General features: G+C 40.4%; 1 protein-coding gene across 4 annotated transcripts; it reads left to right on the forward strand.

The window, feature by feature from the left end:
- Positions 1-11553: 11553 nt before the first annotated feature.
- Positions 11554-16765, forward strand: LOC114827020 (heat shock 70 kDa protein 15-like). 4 transcript variants are annotated; one of them, XM_029108387.2, is made up of 10 exons: positions 11554-11848; positions 12579-13766; positions 13899-14126; positions 14240-14335; positions 14423-14644; positions 15085-15279; positions 15365-15511; positions 15624-15773; positions 15853-15983; positions 16142-16765. In XM_029108387.2, exons 2-10 carry the CDS (start codon positions 12597-12599, stop codon positions 16368-16370), a joined length of 2568 nt encoding a protein of 855 aa, XP_028964220.1. In that variant the 5' UTR covers positions 11554-11848; positions 12579-12596; the 3' UTR covers positions 16371-16765. The 4 variants fall into 4 exon arrangements, with proteins under 4 accessions (XP_028964220.1, XP_028964219.1, XP_028964221.1 ...); XM_029108386.2 differs by having other exon boundaries at positions 11599-11853; XM_029108388.2 differs by having other exon boundaries at positions 11623-11848; positions 12568-13766.
- The last annotated feature ends 1326 nt before the right edge of the window (positions 16766-18091 follow it).

Below are 18091 nucleotides of genomic sequence, written 5' to 3' on the forward strand. Positions count from 1 at the left end.
CGTGCGTTATTGGTAATACTAAGTTTGAACAATGCATGTTAGACTTAGGGGCTTCAATTAATGTTATGCCATACTCTATTTATGCATCTATGAACTTAGGTGAGCTTAAAAATGATGGTGTGATAATTCAATTAGCCGATCGTTCTAATGCATATCCAAAGGGTGTTTTGGAAGATGTTTTGGTGCAGGTTGGTGACTTGATTTTTCCAGCGGATTTCTACGTGCTTGACATGGAAGATTCACCCCATTCCACCCCATTGCCGATTCTATTAGGGAGGCCCTTCATGAAAACAGCCCGCACCAAGATAGATGTGTTTAAAGGAACTTTAACGATGGAATTTGATGGGGAAGTCATTGATTTCAATCTTTCTGAAAGTATTAAATTTCCTAAGGACGATCATTCTTGCTTTTCTATTGATATAATTGATGATTTGGCGCAGGATTTTCTCGATTGTTTGGAGAGGGATACACTTGAAACAACAATTGCACAAGGAATTGGGCAAAAATCTGGTTTTGCTGTGCCTAGAAGTGTGGAGGAGGCCGAGATAGTGGCTGCCCTTGAGTCACTACCTCAATATCATGGTAAGCCTTCTAACCCAATTTCAATTTCAGTCTCCACTAATAAGTTGTTACCCTCAGTAACTCAGGCACCCGTACTTGAGCTTAAACCGTTGCCCGATCATTTAAAGTACGCCTTTCTGGGAGATAACGAGACATTGCCCGTCATTGTCTCCTCATCACTCACGGCCATAGAGGAGGAGAAGTTGATCCGAGTGTTGAAAGAGCACAAGACGGCCATTGGGTGGACTTTGGCCGATATTAGGGGAATTAGCCCGACTACGTGCATGCATCGCATACTTCTAGAGGAGGGGGCTAAACCAACTCGAGAGGCTCAGCGCCGTCTCAACCCTCCAATGATGGAAGTTGTGAAAAAGGAGATTATCAAACTTCTTGATTGTGGAGTAATTTATCCGATCTCTGATAGTCGTTGGGTATCACCGGTGCAATGTGTTCCAAAGAAGTCCGGAGTGACAGTGGTGAAAAATGCCGAGAATGAGCTTGTGCCAACCCGTATCCAAACAGGTTGGAGAGTGTGCATTGATTATAGGAAGCTCAACGCCACCACAAGGAAGGACCACTTCCCTTTGCCGTTCATTGATCAAATGCTTGAAAGGTTAGCCGGTCATTCTTTTTATTGTTTCCTTGATGGTTATTCTGGATATAATCAGATTGTCATAGCGCCGGATGACCAAGAAAAGACAACTTTCACATGCCCCTTTGGTACTTTTGCTTATCGTCGCATGCCTTTTGGTTTATGCAATGCTCCGGCCACGTTTCAAAGGTGTATGGTAAGTATCTTTTCAGATTTTGTGGAAAAGATTATTGAGGTATTTATGGATGATTTCAGTGTGTTTGGTGATTCATTTGATGGTTGTTTGGAAAATCTCACAATAATTTTGAAACGATGTGTAGAAACTAACCTTGTGCTTAATTGGGAAAAATGTCACTTTATGGTTAGACAAGGCATAGTTCTAGGGCATATTGTTTCAGAAAGAGGAATTGAAGTGGATAAATCGAAAATAGATCTTATACGCTACTTACCCTCTCCTACTTCGGTTCGAGAGATTCGTTCGTTTCTTGGTCATGCAGGATTTTATAGGCGATTTATCAAGGACTTCTCCAAGATCTCAAACCCTCTTTGCCGTCTCCTCCAAAAAGATGTGGCGTTTGACTTCAACGAGAAGTGTGAGAAGGCGTTCAATCACCTAAAAGAAATGCTAACTTCGGCCCCTATCATAGTTCCACCAGATTGGAGCTTTCCTTTTGAGCTTATGTGTGATGCTTCCGATTATGCATTAGGAGCTGTTTTGGGGCAAAGGAAGGAAAAGAGGCCGCATGTTATCTATTATGCCTCTCGGACTTTAAATGATGCACAATTGAATTATTCTACCACTGAAAAAGAACTTCTTGCTGTTGTATTTGCTTTAGATAAATTCCGTTCTTATTTGCTTGGTACTAAAGTTATTATTTATACTGACCATGCAGCATTGAAGTATTTATTCACCAAGAAGGAAGCCAAACCACGACTTATTCGTTGGATGCTTCTTCTCCAAGAGTTCGATATCGAAATCCGGGATAAGAAGGGAAGTGAAAACGTGGTGGCTGACCACTTGAGCCGTATGGTGCATGAGGAGGATGTCGTGCCTATCATAGAGACATTCCCAGATGAGCAACTGATGTCCGTCAAGGTAAGTGAACCGTGGTATGCTGATTTGGTGAATTATTTGGTGTCTAAACATGTTCCTAGTGAATTACTTAAACACCAATGTGATAAATTGAAGAAACAGGCACGGTTTTATGTGTGGGATGACCCGTATTTATGGAAATATTGCCCTGACCAAGTTATACGTAGGTGTGTACACGATTCTGAGTTTAATGCAATTCTAACCTTTTGTCACACTTATGCTTGTGGGGGACACTTTGGCACTCAAAGAACAGCACTTAAGGTGTTAGAATGTGGTTTCTATTGGCCTACCATCTTTAGGGATGCTAGAACATTTTGCATGTCTTGTGATAGATGCCAAAGAACGGGCAATATTGGTCCTAAACAACAAATGCCGCAAACCCCCATTTTTAGTGTTGAAATCTTTGATGTTTGGGGTATAGATTTCATGGGTCCTTTCCCTCCATCTTTTGGTTTCACTTATATCTTGCTAGCTGTTGATTATGTTTCCAAATGGGTGGAAGCCAAAGCCACCCGAACTAACGATTCAAAGGTTGTTGCAGATTTTGTGAAAACTAATATCTTTGCTAGGTTTGGCATGCCTAGAGTTCTCATTAGTGATGGAGGCTCTCACTTTTGTAATCGAACCATTGAAGCTTTGCTCAAGAAGTACAAAGTGACGCATAAGGTATCCACCCCTTATCATCCTCAAACCAATGGGCAAGCGGAAGTTTCAAATCGGGAGATCAAGCAAATTCTTGAGAAAACCGTGGGGCCTTCAAGGAGAGATTGGAGTTTGCGCTTGGACGATGCATTGTGGGCCTATCGTACGGCCTACAAAACCCCTCTAGGTATGTCACCTTTTCGTCTCATTTATGGTAAACCATGTCATTTGCCCGTTGAATTGGAACATAGGGCGCATTGGGCTGTGAAGACCTTCAACATGGACATAGATGCAGCCGGGGTGCATAGAAAGCTCCAACTAAATGAACTCGAGGAGATTAGGCATGACGCTTATGAGAACACTCGAATTTACAAGGACAAGACCAAGGCGTATCATGACAAGATGCTTCGTACCAAAACATTCTCCAAGGGACAGAAAGTGCTCCTATTTGACTCTCGCCTTCGGTTATTCCCCGGTAAGTTACGTTCCAAGTGGATTGGGCCATTTATTGTTACTAATGTCTTTCCTCATGGTGCAGTCCAAGTCCAAAGCTTGAAAACAGGACATGAAATCAAGGTTAATGGGCATCGATTGAAGCCCTATTACGACCTGTTTGAGGAGCATGTGGTGGAGGATCTATCCCTCCATGCCGTGGGCACCAAAGATCATTGATGAATGATAGACGTCCGGCTGCACGACGTTAAAGAAAGCGCTTCTTGGGAGGCAACCCATGGAAATAGAGAAGACCTAGGAATTTCCGACTCCAAAACCAGGTGTTTGCGTTCTTTAACCCTCCTCTCTGTTGCTTTTACTTTGCCATGTTTATCATGTTTCCTCGTTGTTTGTTTGTTTGCTTTTTTGTGAGTTTATGTTTGAAACATTGAGGACAATGTTAGATTTAAGTGTGGGGGGGTAAACAAGTTGCTGTTGCATGATTTTCGTGGGATTTTATTCACCTATCACTTACAATGTTGTTTCTTGCTGTTTTAAGTGTTTTTAGTGTGTTTTTAAGCATGTTAGTATGTTTTGACATAAAAATCCGAAAATTTGACAAAAATAAAAAAAAAATAAAAAAAAAAATAAAAAAATAAAAAAAATTGTTTTGAAAAAGCCAAAAAGAGTTGTTTTTGTGTGTTTGTTTGTGTCTTAGGGTACCTTCCAACACAAATAATGAGGATTTGGTTTTTAATTGCATGACTGTTAAAGAAAGTTATAAACATGGATGGAAGTTTGATATGCTCTTGATTTATGCTTGGTTATAGTTATAGTTTACGAATTCACATGTAATCACAAAAAAAAAAAAAAAAAAAAAAAATCAGTTTTTGTAACATGCTTGAAGGAAGGAACTCAAACTAACACTACAACCTTGAGAGACTTGAGCCTAATACGTTCTTTGGAGAGTTATTAATCTGTGCATTTTTGTTTTCTAAAGTCGTTGCATGATCTCATCATTCTTTGCCTGGTTGCTACTTAGAAGGCGTTTCATCATTTAGTTCCAAATACTAGAACTTATGCCCGTTCCATTCAAAGCATGACATTGATTTGCATAACACATATTCAAGATGAAGTTCTGTAGTGAACTAGAGCCAAAAAGCTTATCCCGTGCATATTTGTTTAAGTTTAACCCCGTTGAGCCTTGTTTAGCCTGTTTTCTTTGTTAAACCACATTTCCCTTACCTAGCCTAGATTAGGACTATCCTTACCCTTGTTTTTAAAGCATAATGAAGCATGACTTAAAATGAATTCCTTTTGATTGTCCTTATGCAGAAAACAAGTGTGGGGGAATGAGAGTTTTGTGTTTAGTGTGCCAAAAGAAAGTAATAAGGCACGGGTTAAAAAAAAAAAAAAAAAAAAAAAAGAGTTTGAAATAAGTGAGGAAAGGCTCACAAGTGTTGTTTGTTGTAGAAAGGGTCCAAAAAGTTGAAATCGGCCCTAAAAAGTTGAATGAATAACCCCATTGTGTTTAAAGTTAGTTGCTGCATTCAAAAGGAATTCTAAGCATCAATTTCATTACTTTGCTTATTATGCTTTAAAAAACGTTTGTTTCCTTACCTTTCATTGTTAGCCAATCACCCCTAACCCCGTTACAACCCTTAACTTCAATCTTGAGTGTTATGTGTTTCAATATGTGGAGTTTGGGATTGGTACGAGCATATGGTATCCCTGGTTCTCGCATCTAAGTAGTAGCATTCCAGTCATGAGATCATATCTATACATGCTTAATAACTCCAGAAATTGCTTTCTTTGCTTTAAACATATGTGAGTGTTCGTTTTCATGTTTACATCAATCTTCTCACATACACCTAGTGTAGGGTGTGTAGTCAGAAATTCAGAGTGAAAATAAGAGTGTATCTTGTAAGGAATTGAGCAAATTCTCTAAGGCATGTTACTACATTCAAAACATCGTTTTAATTGGTTATATGTGAACTAGTATATGGTGACTATGATTAAGTATGTGCTCAAGGGTAGGGAAGGCCAAAATATGTGGTTATGATGATCTTTTGCATGTCATGTTGCATTGAAAATCCCTAAGGTAAATGTTGGAAGGTTTAGGTTTTGTTTTGTTCTTATGTTTTGTTTCTTTGTTTTGCTCGAGGACAAGCAAAAGCTAAGTGTGGGGGAATTTGATAGGAGCATATTTATGCGACTTAGTATGTTTGTTTTCGTGCATTTATGTTCTTAGTTCTTAGTTATGTTAGTAGTTTAAGCCATTTTTGTGTGTTTGTAGGTTCTATGGGCCAAGGATGCAAGAAGATGCATTTTGGAGCACTTTGGAGCATTTTTGGGCCAAGATTGGATGGTGCAAACATGGAGACATGAGGATGGACGAATTTGATGATTCAATGGGCTAGAAATCTACATGTGTGTGTGCAAAGTGTTGGCCTACAACTTCAAACATCATAGCTGCCATGTGATGGCAGAAAATGTGTTTATTGCTAGCTAAATGGATGAAGAACATGCATGTGCAAGTATAAACACCACATGGGCAGCAAGAAGGAAAGAAAACAGCAACACACACACCACATGGGCAGCAAGGAATCAGAAATTAAAGCATGGAAGAGTGGGAAGTGATGATGACAACACAAACACACACACACGGCAATGGAATGGAGTTGGCAGATTTCTACAACTTTGATCAGCTGACTTTGGGAGCAAATTGCGAACAGCTCAGAATGAATTAGAGAATGAGCCTTATATGCTTGGAAAGCTACAGATGTCTATTTTCTAGAACATTTCGCGGATTGTTAATATCATTTTTCTAGAAGAAGTTATAGGCATTTGAGTAAGGGAAGGTCTAGCTGACGACAACTTGCAGATTGGAATTGAAAGCAAACAAAAGAAAAGAAATAAAACAAGGGGAGTGAATGGACAGCAGAAAAGCAAGGAAATTGGACCACTATGAAGTGGATTTCTTGTTGGTCTCCCACTTATAGCTTTGGGTGGCTTTGGCATGATTATTTCTAGGTGGAAAGAGCACAAAGACAGCACACACACACAAGGCAAAAAGCTGGCAGCATCTTCCTTCATTGCCGTGGGTTTTTTTTCCCTTGTCCATTACCTTGCAATTGCTTGACATTTCCAACCTCTATATAAGCACCATTCAGCCTTCAAGGATGATACACAGCCATTCATACACATTTCCATTAGTTCCAAGGCTTGCAAAGAAGGAGGAGTGCTTGGAGTTGTGCTAGCCATTCCATTGGAGTTGTTGGAGCATTCTAGGTGTCTTCTACTTTGTTTCTCTATGTTTAATATCAATTGTTTTTGTTTAATTGCAAGTATGAGGAACTAAACCCTTACTTAGCTAGGGTGAAGTTCGAAGCCATGAACATGTTTGAGATATGAATTGATTTCTTCCAATTGTGATTTAATAAGTTGTGAATGCAATTCAATTAACTACTTTCTTCAAAACTAATTCTTGTATGTTGATTAAGGATGCATACTTAGTTTTCATGCATGAATTTGATGCTAGGATATAAATGAGTTTCACCTAATCGTTACAAGTTTATATTCATTGGTAGTGAAGGTTGCTAGTCACAATCGCGTTAATTGAATTCTTGGCAAACGTATCATGCATTCATAGTTACGAATGCCTCGTTAACACTTATGATTTTCATAGAACGTAATGATCTTTAATTGTATCTCTATTATGCATTCATGTAGAGGACTTTTGGAGAATAATTTGGATTGTCGTATGCATTCATCCAATTCAATAAATCAAGGAAAATCTGAGAATTAATTAGTGCATCACGGTTAATCTGGGGTGTTGAGTTTCATAATCTATTGAAAAGCAACTGGAAATCAATTCATGTACAAGTGTGTCATGTGTGAAGAATGGATCTCTAGCTAATCCATCAACCATCTATTTAGTTTTACTTTTTGTTGTTATCTCAATCTCATCCAAACCAATACCTCCCATTTACTTTCTTGTATCGAAGTGTGTTTAAGTTTGTTTAGTTTGTGCCTTAAAGTGTTTTGAACTCTTTGAGTCTAGTTTAGTGTTTTAAAACCTACTTTTGTGTTTTTAAGTTTCTTCTTATATTCTTGAGTCTTATATTTGTTGATTAGCATCCCTAGTTAATCCCCGGTCTAGAACGATCCCTACTTGCATCATTACTACAATTGTCATCAATAGGGTTTAATTTGTGTGTCAAGTAATTCTCACATCAATTCCATGCTTTGATCGTGCAACTTCTATCCACAAGAAATACTTGAGCACCCCCAAGTCTTTCAGTTTAAAATGGTGAGAGAGAAACTGTTTAGTCTTTTCAATTTCACGTAAATCGTTCCCTGCCAATATTACGTCGTTAACATAGACCAGTAAAGCAGTGAATATACCTTGACGACTTCAGACGAACAATGAGTAATCAGACAAAGATTGTTCAAACCCAGCAACCTTGAGAGCATTGGATAATTTGATGAACCATTGCCTCGAAACTTGCTATAAACCGTAAAAAGATTTGTGCAACTTGCACACTCGAGTCTCCCCCTTTCGTCCGAAACCAGGAGGCAAAGTCATGTAAACATCCTCTTCCAAGTCACCATTTAAAAAAGCATTGTTCACGTCTAGTTGATAAAAGGTGTTAACCTTGCAAGGCTGCAACATTGAGGAGGACATAGATTGTGGTCAACTTAGCCACGGGAGCAAAAGTGTCATGGTAATCAACCCCCTCGATTTGACTGTACCCCTTTGCAACAAGATGTGCCTTGTACTGTTCGATTGTCCCATCGGGTTTGAGCTTCACCTTATAAACTCACTTGCATCCAATAGGGCCTTTATGAGAAGGAAAAGGCATGAGCGTCCATGTGTTATTTGCATGGAGGGCAGCAAGCTCATGTTGCATGGTAGCATGCCAATGTGGATCTTGGACAGCCTGGGAAAAGCTAGTAGGTTCCTTAAAGAGGGTGAGATTAACAGTATATGCTTTATATGTGGGTAAGAGATGATCATAGGATAAGTGAGTAGCGATGGGATGAGAGGTACTTGACTTAACCACGTTCGTTGAAGATGCGGGAGCAGTCCTTAAAGGGAGATAGGCCTTGACGTGAAAGTCATGCAAAAAGGATAAGGGTTTTGTGGGTCGGGTACCGCGGCGGAGTAGGGGTGGGGTAAGTGTAGGCGAGGGTGCTGTGGGATTTGAAGGTAAAGGCATGGAGGTGGGGTGGTGGTATCATCTAAGGGAGGATTGGAAAGTGAAGGTAGGGAAGACATGAGAGATGAGGTATGAGTAGCATCTGAAGGTGAATGGGATCATTGGAGGAAGAGAGAGGTTGAGACGATGCAAAGAAATGATCCATGTCAAAGTGGAGCAAGGAGGCAGGAGGGTGAGGTGGAGTGGTAAAGGCAGCGGAATTGTCTAAGTGTTGATAAGGGAATTGGTCTTCGAAGAAAATGACACCCCTGGAGACAAACACTTTTTGAAGATGAAGATCAAATAGTTTATAACCTTTTTGACCATAAGGATACCCTAGAAAAATACAACGACGCGCACGGGGATCAAACTTGGAAGGTTTTTGTGCATGAGTGGATGCAAAACAAACACAACCAAAGACCCGTAAGTGTGAGTATTTGGGTGGTTTTTGAAACAACTTTTCATATGGTGTTTGCCCATGAAGAATGGGTGTTGGTGTGCGATTAATGAGATATGCTGAAACAAGGATTGTGTCCCCCAAAAATCGTTTAGGTAAATGAGCTTGGAAAAGCAATGCTCGAGCAACATTAAGCAAATGTCTATGCTTGTGTTCAATGAAACCATTTTGTTGTGGTGTGTTGACACAACTAGTTTGATGGATGATTGCTTCTAAGGCATAAAACGTGTCAAGTTTAAACTCGGGACCATTATCACTACGAACCATTTTGACTTTAGTGTTGAATTGTGTTTCAACCATATGAATGAATTGGGTGAGAAGCCCCTTGGTGTCAGACTTATGTTTCAGCAAATTGATCCATGTGCACCTAGTATGATCATCAACAATGGTAAGGAAGTACTTGGCACCGAAAAGAGAAGACACTTGGTAACCACCCCAAATGTCAACATGTATCAATTCAAAACATGATGTGGTAGACATGGAACTTAAAGAAAAAGGAAACCTTGTTTGTTTAGCCAAAGGGCAAATTAAGCATTGACTTATGCCACAAGTTTTATTGGAGACAAAAGGAAGTAACATGGTAACTTTATGGGATAGGTGTCCTAGGCGTTGATGCCAAAAGCTGGAAGGAGTGGTTTAGACGGCATTGCATGTTCCTTTCTTTGGTGGATCAAGATAGTAGAGTCCCTCCCGTTCAATTCCCATCCCAATCATCTTCCCCGAGAATAAGTCCTGTATGACACAAAAATGGTTTAAGAAAATCATAATGGAGAGGGAATCATAGGTTAATTTGCTAATAGAGATTAAATTTAACTTTAAAAGTGGAACATAAAGGACATTGTCAAGAATAAGGTTAGGAGAAAAAATAACTTGGCCAACATGAGTGACCGTGGTAATGGATCCATTGAGTAACTCAACGGTGTGATTTCTAATGGGCCTTGAGGACGTAAGGGAGTCGGGACTGCAAACTATGTGATCTGTAGCACCACTATCCAAGATCCAAACATTTTTCTTGCCATGATGTATGAATGAAAAAGCTTTACCTGAAAGGTCTTCGTGATGTGAGGAATTACCAACGTGATTGGCAAAAGATGGTTTGTTCTTATCCAACATTTGGAGGATTTGTTTGCAATCTTCTTCAGATAATGGAAAATTGGACATCACCTCCTTATTGGTCACGACAACTTGATTTCCCTTGGAAGAACGACTTGGTTCGATTTTTGTGGCTGATTTTCTTTTGCGGCAATACTCATATGAATGGCCTTTCCATCTGCAGAAAGTCCATTTGAGATGGGTACGGCAGTTCTTTGTGGTGTGGTTCGTCTTGTTGCACTTTCCACATCGTAGACCACCTTCTTCGGATTCCTTCTCTCAACTAGCACCTTTCACAACGAACACAATAGCTTCTGGTTGGGCAATGCTCTTTCCTCTTCAAACTTCGGCTTGCCTCTCATGGCAAAGGACAAGTGAATAAGCCTTGTTTATAGTGGGCAAAGGCTCAAGAAGAAGAGTATTGTTGCGAATGGTAGAGTAAGATTCGATCAAACCCATGAGAAACTTCATCGTCTTCTAGGTTTCAATGTAGGAGGTGATCTCTTTCTTCGTGTCACAGCCACAAGTCGGGATAGAACAAAGCATGTCTCGTTCATCCCAAAGGCTTTTCAGTTTGGTGAAATACGAACTTACCGTCATATTGCCTTGTATGTAGTCGTGAATCTCGTTTTCTATGTGAAATAATTGGACAATGTTCACATGATAAAACCTTTCTTGCAGGTCAAGCCACATCTGCTGTGCATCCTTGCAGTGCATGACGCTCCCATAGATTTCCTTTGACATGGAACCAAGCAACCACATTTTCACCAGGTTGTTGCATCGATTCCATTGTTGTAATTCTTCAAAGTGTTCTTCACTTGGCTTCTTGATCGCTCCATCAACAAGCCCTAATTTGTTTTTGACCGTCAAGGCTATGGTCATGGATTGAGCCCATGTACCTTAGTTATCTTCCACAATAGGCTATGGCACAAGTATTGCACCAAGTTGATTCGAGTGGTGGAGGTAAAGTGGGTGATTGGGATTTTCCCACTTTTAATGCGAAGTCATGCCTAAAGAGATTGACTTGTCTGGTTTGTCGCCCATGGCTATGTTTGCTAGGGTTTGTGTTTGTTTCTTTGTTTTTTATTTTCCCAGATATCGTTCACTCTGGTACCATCATAAGAAGCTTAGATTTAAGGAATGAATTTCCGTATATATTCATCAAACAAGAATTACAACTTTATACAAAGACCACCATGATACTATCCGATTCTATTGCCTACAAATAAGGCTAATTAACAACTAAACAAGAAAGTAAATATCAATACACGATATTGACTAATTAATCTAAGATTTCTTCCTACTTTAAAAAATATATAACATGCGAAAATTATACAAACGAAAAAGAAAAAGAAGGAATTTTAACGCAAAGCTTCCAGTACTGTTTACTTTAACGAAAAACCTCATTTTTATACTAAAAAGTCAATCATGATACTATTCACTTTATCATTTATTTGGTCCTTACCGTTAAAACTTTTTCATTAGTGTAAAAAAAAAAAAAAAAAAAAAAAAACCCCAAGCCTCATTAAGTTGAGCATATCTTCTTCTTCTCCCCCCCCTCTCTCTCTCTCTCGCAACCTTTTCTGTTTCTCCACAAAAGCGTTCCCGCAGAGGCTTCGAGAAACCCTACGGAAGCTCTTTGTCTCGCAACCTCCTCTGTTTCTCCACAAAAGCGTTCCCGCAGAGGCTTCGAGAAACCCTACCGAAGCTCTCTCTCTCTCTCTCTCTCCTCCCTCTCGCTCCTCGCGTCCTCAGACTCTCTGTGGATCTCCCTCGAGGTACGGTACGCTCCCTTAAACCATAGACTTTGCATCGAATCAGATCTCTATGTAAAAATGTTGTTAGATCTGATGTAGATTTTACTGTTTCCCGATTTGGACATTTTACTCTGGGTTTAGCCTCCGTGGGGTTTTAAGTGTTGAACTACCTCACTTTCTGCTTCGATTCAATTTTTTGCTTCAATCTTTTGGGGTGTCTATATTTGGGTTTGAGCTAGATTCGGTGAATATATGATTACATTAGTTTGAGCAGATTCTGGTAATTAGATAATCATGGGGTATATAGACTGCTTGGGTGATTAGCGTTGGTTGGAATTTGCAATTAGGATCGGTTATTTTTAATTTTTTTAAACATTATTGTTTTGTATGTTATGTAATTTGAATGGGGACGGGTTTTTATCCAAGATTTGCGGAGGTGTAATTTGTGGTCTTATTTTTCTGTTTCCTTTAGCTACTGTATTATTTATTTCTGATACTGTAATCACCTTGAGGACGGTGAAGATATTCATCGTCCGATTTTTGGTTGTTTCTATGATTGAATGGTAGTTTCCCTTGTGCTTTGTTTGAACTGGTGTTATTTATTTGGAATTGAGTTTCAGTTGTTTAGTGTATGTGGGTTCTTGCTTGATTTGGAATTTCAGTTTCAGTTGTTTAGTGAATGTGGATTCTTACATGATTTGGAATTTTAGTTTCGGTTGTTTACTAAATTTGGGTCTTAGTTATTTTCCAGACTTAAAATTCTGCAAGGATGAGTGTGGTGGGGTTTGATTTTGGCAATGAGAGCGGCATTGTGGCCGTAGCCAGGCAGAGGGGTATTGACGTTGTGCTCAATGATGAGTCCAAACGTGAAACTCCGGCCCTTGTTTGTTTCGGTGACAAGCAGCGGTTCATTGGGACAGCTGGGGCTGCTTCCGCATTGATGAACCCCAAGAACACAATTTCCCAGATTAAACGCTTGATTGGTAAGCAATTCTCTGATCCTGTGTTGCAGAGGGATATCAAGTCCTTGCCTTTTGCTGTTTCTGAAGGGCCTGATGGATATCCATTGATTCATGCCCGTTATTTGGGAGAAGCAAAGACATTTACACCTACCCAAGTTCTTGGAATGCTGTTTTCTGATCTGAAAATCATAGCCGAGAAGAATCTCAATGCAGCTGTTGTCGATTGCTGTATTGGGATTCCAGTGTATTTTACTGATCTCCAACGAAGAGCTGTTATGGATGCAGCAAAAATTGCTGGATTGAACCCTCTTCGCTTGTTCCATGAAACTACAGCAACTGCTTTGGCTTATGGTATTTACAAGACGGATTTACCAGAAAATGACCAATTGAATGTTGCCTTTGTTGATGTTGGGCATGCTAGCATGCAAGTTTGCATTGCTGGTTTCAAGAAAGGGCAGCTGAAAATATTGGCTCATTCCTTTGACCAGTCTTTGGGAGGTAGGGACTTTGATGAAGTACTGTTCCACCACTTTGCAGCAAAATTCAAGGAAGAGTACAAAATTGATGTTTTACAGAATGCAAGGGCTTGCCTTCGCCTTCGTACCGCTTGTGAGAAGTTGAAGAAGATGCTTAGTGCAAATCCTGTGGTACCTTTGAATATAGAGTGTTTAATGGAAGAGAAGGATGTTAGGGGAATTATTAAGCGGGATGAATTTGAGCAGATTAGTATTCCTATTTTGGAACGTGTGAAGGGACCTTTGGAGAAGGCCCTTCTTGATGCACAGCTTTCAATAGAGGACATTCACACAGTTGAGGTTGTCGGTTCAGGCTCTCGTGTTCCTGCTATAATCAAGATATTGACAGATTTCTTCAAAAAGGAGCCTAGGCGAACTATGAATGCAAGTGAGTGCGTTGCCAGAGGTTGTGCTTTGCAATGTGCAATTCTTAGTCCAACATTCAAAGTTAGAGAGTTTCAGGTGAGTTTAACTCTTGCTTTGTCTGTGAATTTGTTTCCATTAGTTGAATCAATCTGTATAATGTCTGACCTGCTGGCTTTTGCAAAAAATTATGTTTTGTTATTAACTAATGCTATCCCATTTAATATGCAGGTTAATGAGAGCTTCCCATTTTCAATTTCCTTGTCCTGGAAAGGTTCTGGTCCAGACGCTCAGAACGGAGCAGCTGAGAACAACCAAAATACCCTTGTTTTCCCCAAGGGAAATCCTATCCCAAGTATCAAGGCCCTTACATTTTTCAGATCGGGCACTTTTTCAGTTGATGTGCAGTATGCTGATGTTAGTGATTTGCAGGCACCTGCAAAAATCAGCACATATACGGTGAGTGGCAGATTGAATATTGGATCTTAAACTTGTGCGCTCTAATTTCTCTCAACGCTATAAGGTCATCTGCCAGATATTTCCTAACATTCTACTACACTATACATGTGCAGATTGGTCCTTTCCAGTCTGTTAAAAGTGAGCGAGCAAAACTAAAGGTCAAAGCTCGCCTAAATCTGCATGGGATTGTGTCTGTAGACTCAGCAACTGTAAGATTGTTAAAAGCATTTTGTGCTTCTAGATGTCTTTGGTTGATTATCTTTCTAATTCTATTTGTTTTTCTTCACATGCTGTAGCTTTTGGAAGAAGAAGAAATTGAGGTTCCTGTCACAAAAGAGCAAACAAAGGAGGCTGCTAAGATGGAGACTGATGAGGCACCCAGTGATGTGGCTCCCCCAAGTACCAAAGAGACTGATGTGAGCATGCAAGATGCTAAGGACACTGCTGATGCTCCAGGTGCTGAAAATGTTGTTCCCGAGTCCGGGGAAAAGCCTGTGCAAATGGAAACTGATGCGAAGGTCAGTTTTCATGATTCATGTGTTTTTTCCATTTGTTATTTTCCTGGACCGCAACATTTTTTTTTTTTGGGGGGGGGGGGGGAGGCAAATAGTGTTTAGCTACTCAATTTGAGTCAGCTATATGTGGGACTAAGGAAATGAATGACTTATGCCTAACTTTCTACGGTTTGCTTTGATATAGTCCACTGGTGCTAAGCTTTTCCGTGATCATTCTTTTCATGTTCAATCACGTTAACAACAGGGAAGGGTTGTCAAAAGTCATCATAATCTTTAACTTATATAATCTACATTTAATGTCACCACAGAGAAGATAAGGGATGATGGACTGTACTAAGTGTTGTTTAAAAATTCAGTTTTGGAATGGTCAAATGTTATCAGTGGTTTTATTTGGTTCTATTTGTGGGTTCTGTACTCTTAATGTCTTGGTTTTTGGAATGCAGGCTGATGCTAAAAAGATAAAGGTAAGGAAAACAAACATTCCTGTGACAGAGTTAGTTTATGGAGGGATGCCACCAAATGAAGTGCAGAAGGCAATTGAGAAGGAGTTTGAAATGGCCTTACAAGACCGTGTTATGGAAGAAACAAAAGACAAAAAAAATGCTGTAGAGGCATACGTCTATGACATGAGAAACAAGGTAGTTTGCTTGTATGTTCGTGACACATTTTCCTTTTTATTTTACCATTTTTTTTTTTTACTAAATTTCTCTTTTGTATTGCCAGCTCAATGACAAGTATCATGAATTTGTCACTGAATCTGAGAGGGAAGCGTTTATTGCTAGACTTCAGGAGGTGGAGGACTGGCTGTATGAAGATGGTGAAGACGAAACCAAAGGAGTTTACATTGCCAAACTTGAGGAGCTGAAGAAGGTGAGGATTTTCTTTTAATGTGTTTTGGTGCGAAGTTCTCTATTTTCTCTTGTCCAACTTGATGTCGTTGGTTTTGATTCTTTTGAGCGTTGGTGAATTTTTCAAATTCCAGCAAGGTGACCCCATTGAAGAGCGAGTCAAGGAGCATGCGGAGAGGGGAACAGTGATTGATCAACTTGCTTACTGTGTCAATAGTTACAGAGAAGCTGCAGCATCAAATGATGCAAAATTTGAACACATTGATCTGGCCGATAAACAGAAGGTAAGGGACTCGATGAGCTGTCTTCCCCTTCCCCAGTCTCCACCTTTTCAACTCACAATATTCTTTTTGTGTTGTTTAGGTATTGAACGAGTGTGTTGAAGCCGAGGCCTGGTTAAGAGAGAAAAAGCAGCAACAGGATCTGCTCCCCAAATATGCCAACCCAGTACTCTTATCAGCTGATGTGAGACGGAAGGCTGAAGCAGTTGACAGGTACTATTTCTTGCATTGATAAATTTGTTTTCTTTGGTTAGTTGACGAACTGGTTGTCTTAGACAACAAAAACCTATTTGCTTATTCATAAAGTCTTTTGGAAGCCTTTGGGATATCTGACAGTGGTAACCTTTTCTTATATCCACTTTTGTTGACAGGTTCTGCAGACCAATAATGACGAAACCCAAACCAGCACCAGCCAAGCCAGCTGCTCCTGAAACTCCACCAACCCCACCTCCTCAGGGAAGTGAGCAACCTCAGGGCGGAGATGCAGATGCCAATCCCGGCCCCATGGAGAATCCTGCTGATGGCGACAATGAGGCCCCACAGGCTACTACAGAACCAATGGAAACCGACAAGCCAGAAGCTCCACAAAGTTCTGCGTAGTTCTGTAGAGTATCCGCCTTTCTATGGTTCTTATGGCGTTTCGGTTGTTCTTATGGTCAGGATTTGATTCGTTAGCATAATACACTTTCATTTTGAGCCTTAAAACACGGTTTGGACGGAGAGGGAGAGGCCCGTGGTGTGCTAAATGGATGATATACCTCTAGGTGTAAAGCCTTTTATCTGCTTGTGGTCTGTCAGTTTTTAATTATTGGTACAATCGGTCTCTAGAATTCCGGATTTTTTTAAGAGAAATTTTACCCTCGGGGTCTCTTTCCCCCCTTATGATGGGATGGAGACCGATACGTTTTCATTCTAATCTTGTTTTACATATGTCATTGATACTCTTTCTTCCTGTATCTTTGAACTTATCTCCAAAATTGCTCGATTTTGTTCTACGAATTTTGCATTGATGCTCTTGAGGACAGGCTTTGAATTTTATAGTAGCATTTTGTTGTTGTACAAATATATGCGTCAAGGTTCTTCGTCGATGCAACATTCAGTGCGCTTTCGTTGTCGCCCGGTGGAAGTGTGGGTTTAGGTCTGAGACTGGCTTTTCGATTTCCGTTCTCACCGCCAAAGATGATTTTTGTAGTACTGAGTGGCGAGATGAGAATTGTAACAGGAACTTCGAAGATGGAGCATGCGGTGGATGCTAGTAAAACTACATTTTGTATCTGAATTATCTTTCTAATAGAGATAAGATCCACCGTTACAAGTAGGTTTAATCAGAAGTTGGTGATTACGCTGCTATAATAGGGACAGGGCTACCTATAGAGTGGGAACGATCATTAAGAGACTAAACTGTTACAACGGTAGATGGTGGTTGTATTAACAACGATTATAAGGGATGGTTGTAAAAATAGTGGTTGAGATGTAGGGATGGTGGAGGTGGTAGCGGTCATGTAGAGGATAATGGGTGAATTTGGTGATGGTGCGAGATGGTGACAGTGGTGGTGGCTACAATGGTGAGACGATGGAAGTGGTGATGACCATGGTGGTGGGGCTATGGCAGTAGATAATATGAGGGGTGGTGATGGTGGTGGCGGATATGGTGGCCATGCTGAGATGGTGGATATGGTGGTGGCAGGCTATGGTGGCTAGAGGGATGGCGGTGGAGGATATGGTAGTATGACAACGGTGGTGGGAGGTGGTGGTGTCAAATATGGTGGTCCAAGGGGTGGTGATGGTGAGATGGTGGATAATATAGTGGTGGTGGTAGTGATATACCGTTGCATAACACTATTGAAATCACATTAAAAGTAATTAGAGACTAGAGAGCGGCAGCAACAACAACATCAACGATAGTTCCCGTTGTCTTGTCTTGGGGTTTTCCCTCTCCTGTCTCTTCTGTTATCTGCTTTCACTCCTTCCTACCTCCTCTGTCCTTCTCTTGTCGTTGTTCAAACGACACCGGCGCGATTGTTACTTCACTCTAACTCCGAAACAGCAGCTCCTGTCTCAAGATTTTCGTTTGATGGCCGTCCAGAACAACATTATTTTAGACGAATCATTGCACTAGTTAGCATGAGTGGAATCATCCACTCTGATCTGGAGGTGTAAATTCGGTTGCAAAACATCGTGCATTATAGTAAAATTGGTTGCGAATTTGTTTGCTTTGGAGCGATGTGGTCGGGCGAAGATTTCTCTAGAGAAGGATCCTCGGACCACAGCACAACTCCCCAAGGGATTGACACTTTGGATGTGTAGTCGGGCTCTTGTTG

Source organism: Malus domestica, chromosome 09, assembly GCF_042453785.1.
Source record: "Malus domestica chromosome 09, GDT2T_hap1".
Classification (NCBI taxonomy): Eukaryota; Viridiplantae; Streptophyta; class Magnoliopsida; order Rosales; family Rosaceae; genus Malus; species Malus domestica.

Coding starts and splice junctions, on each gene's coding strand:
- LOC114827020 (XM_029108387.2), top strand. CDS start 12,597: ATGAGTGTGGTGGGGTTTGATTTTGGCAATGAGAGCGGCATTGTGGCC. Junction 14,645..15,084: donor AAATGGAAACTGATGCGAAG/GTCAGTTTTCAT, acceptor TTTGGAATGCAG/GCTGATGCTAAAAAGATAAA. Junction 15,512..15,623: donor AACTTGAGGAGCTGAAGAAG/GTGAGGATTTTC, acceptor TTCAAATTCCAG/CAAGGTGACCCCATTGAAGA.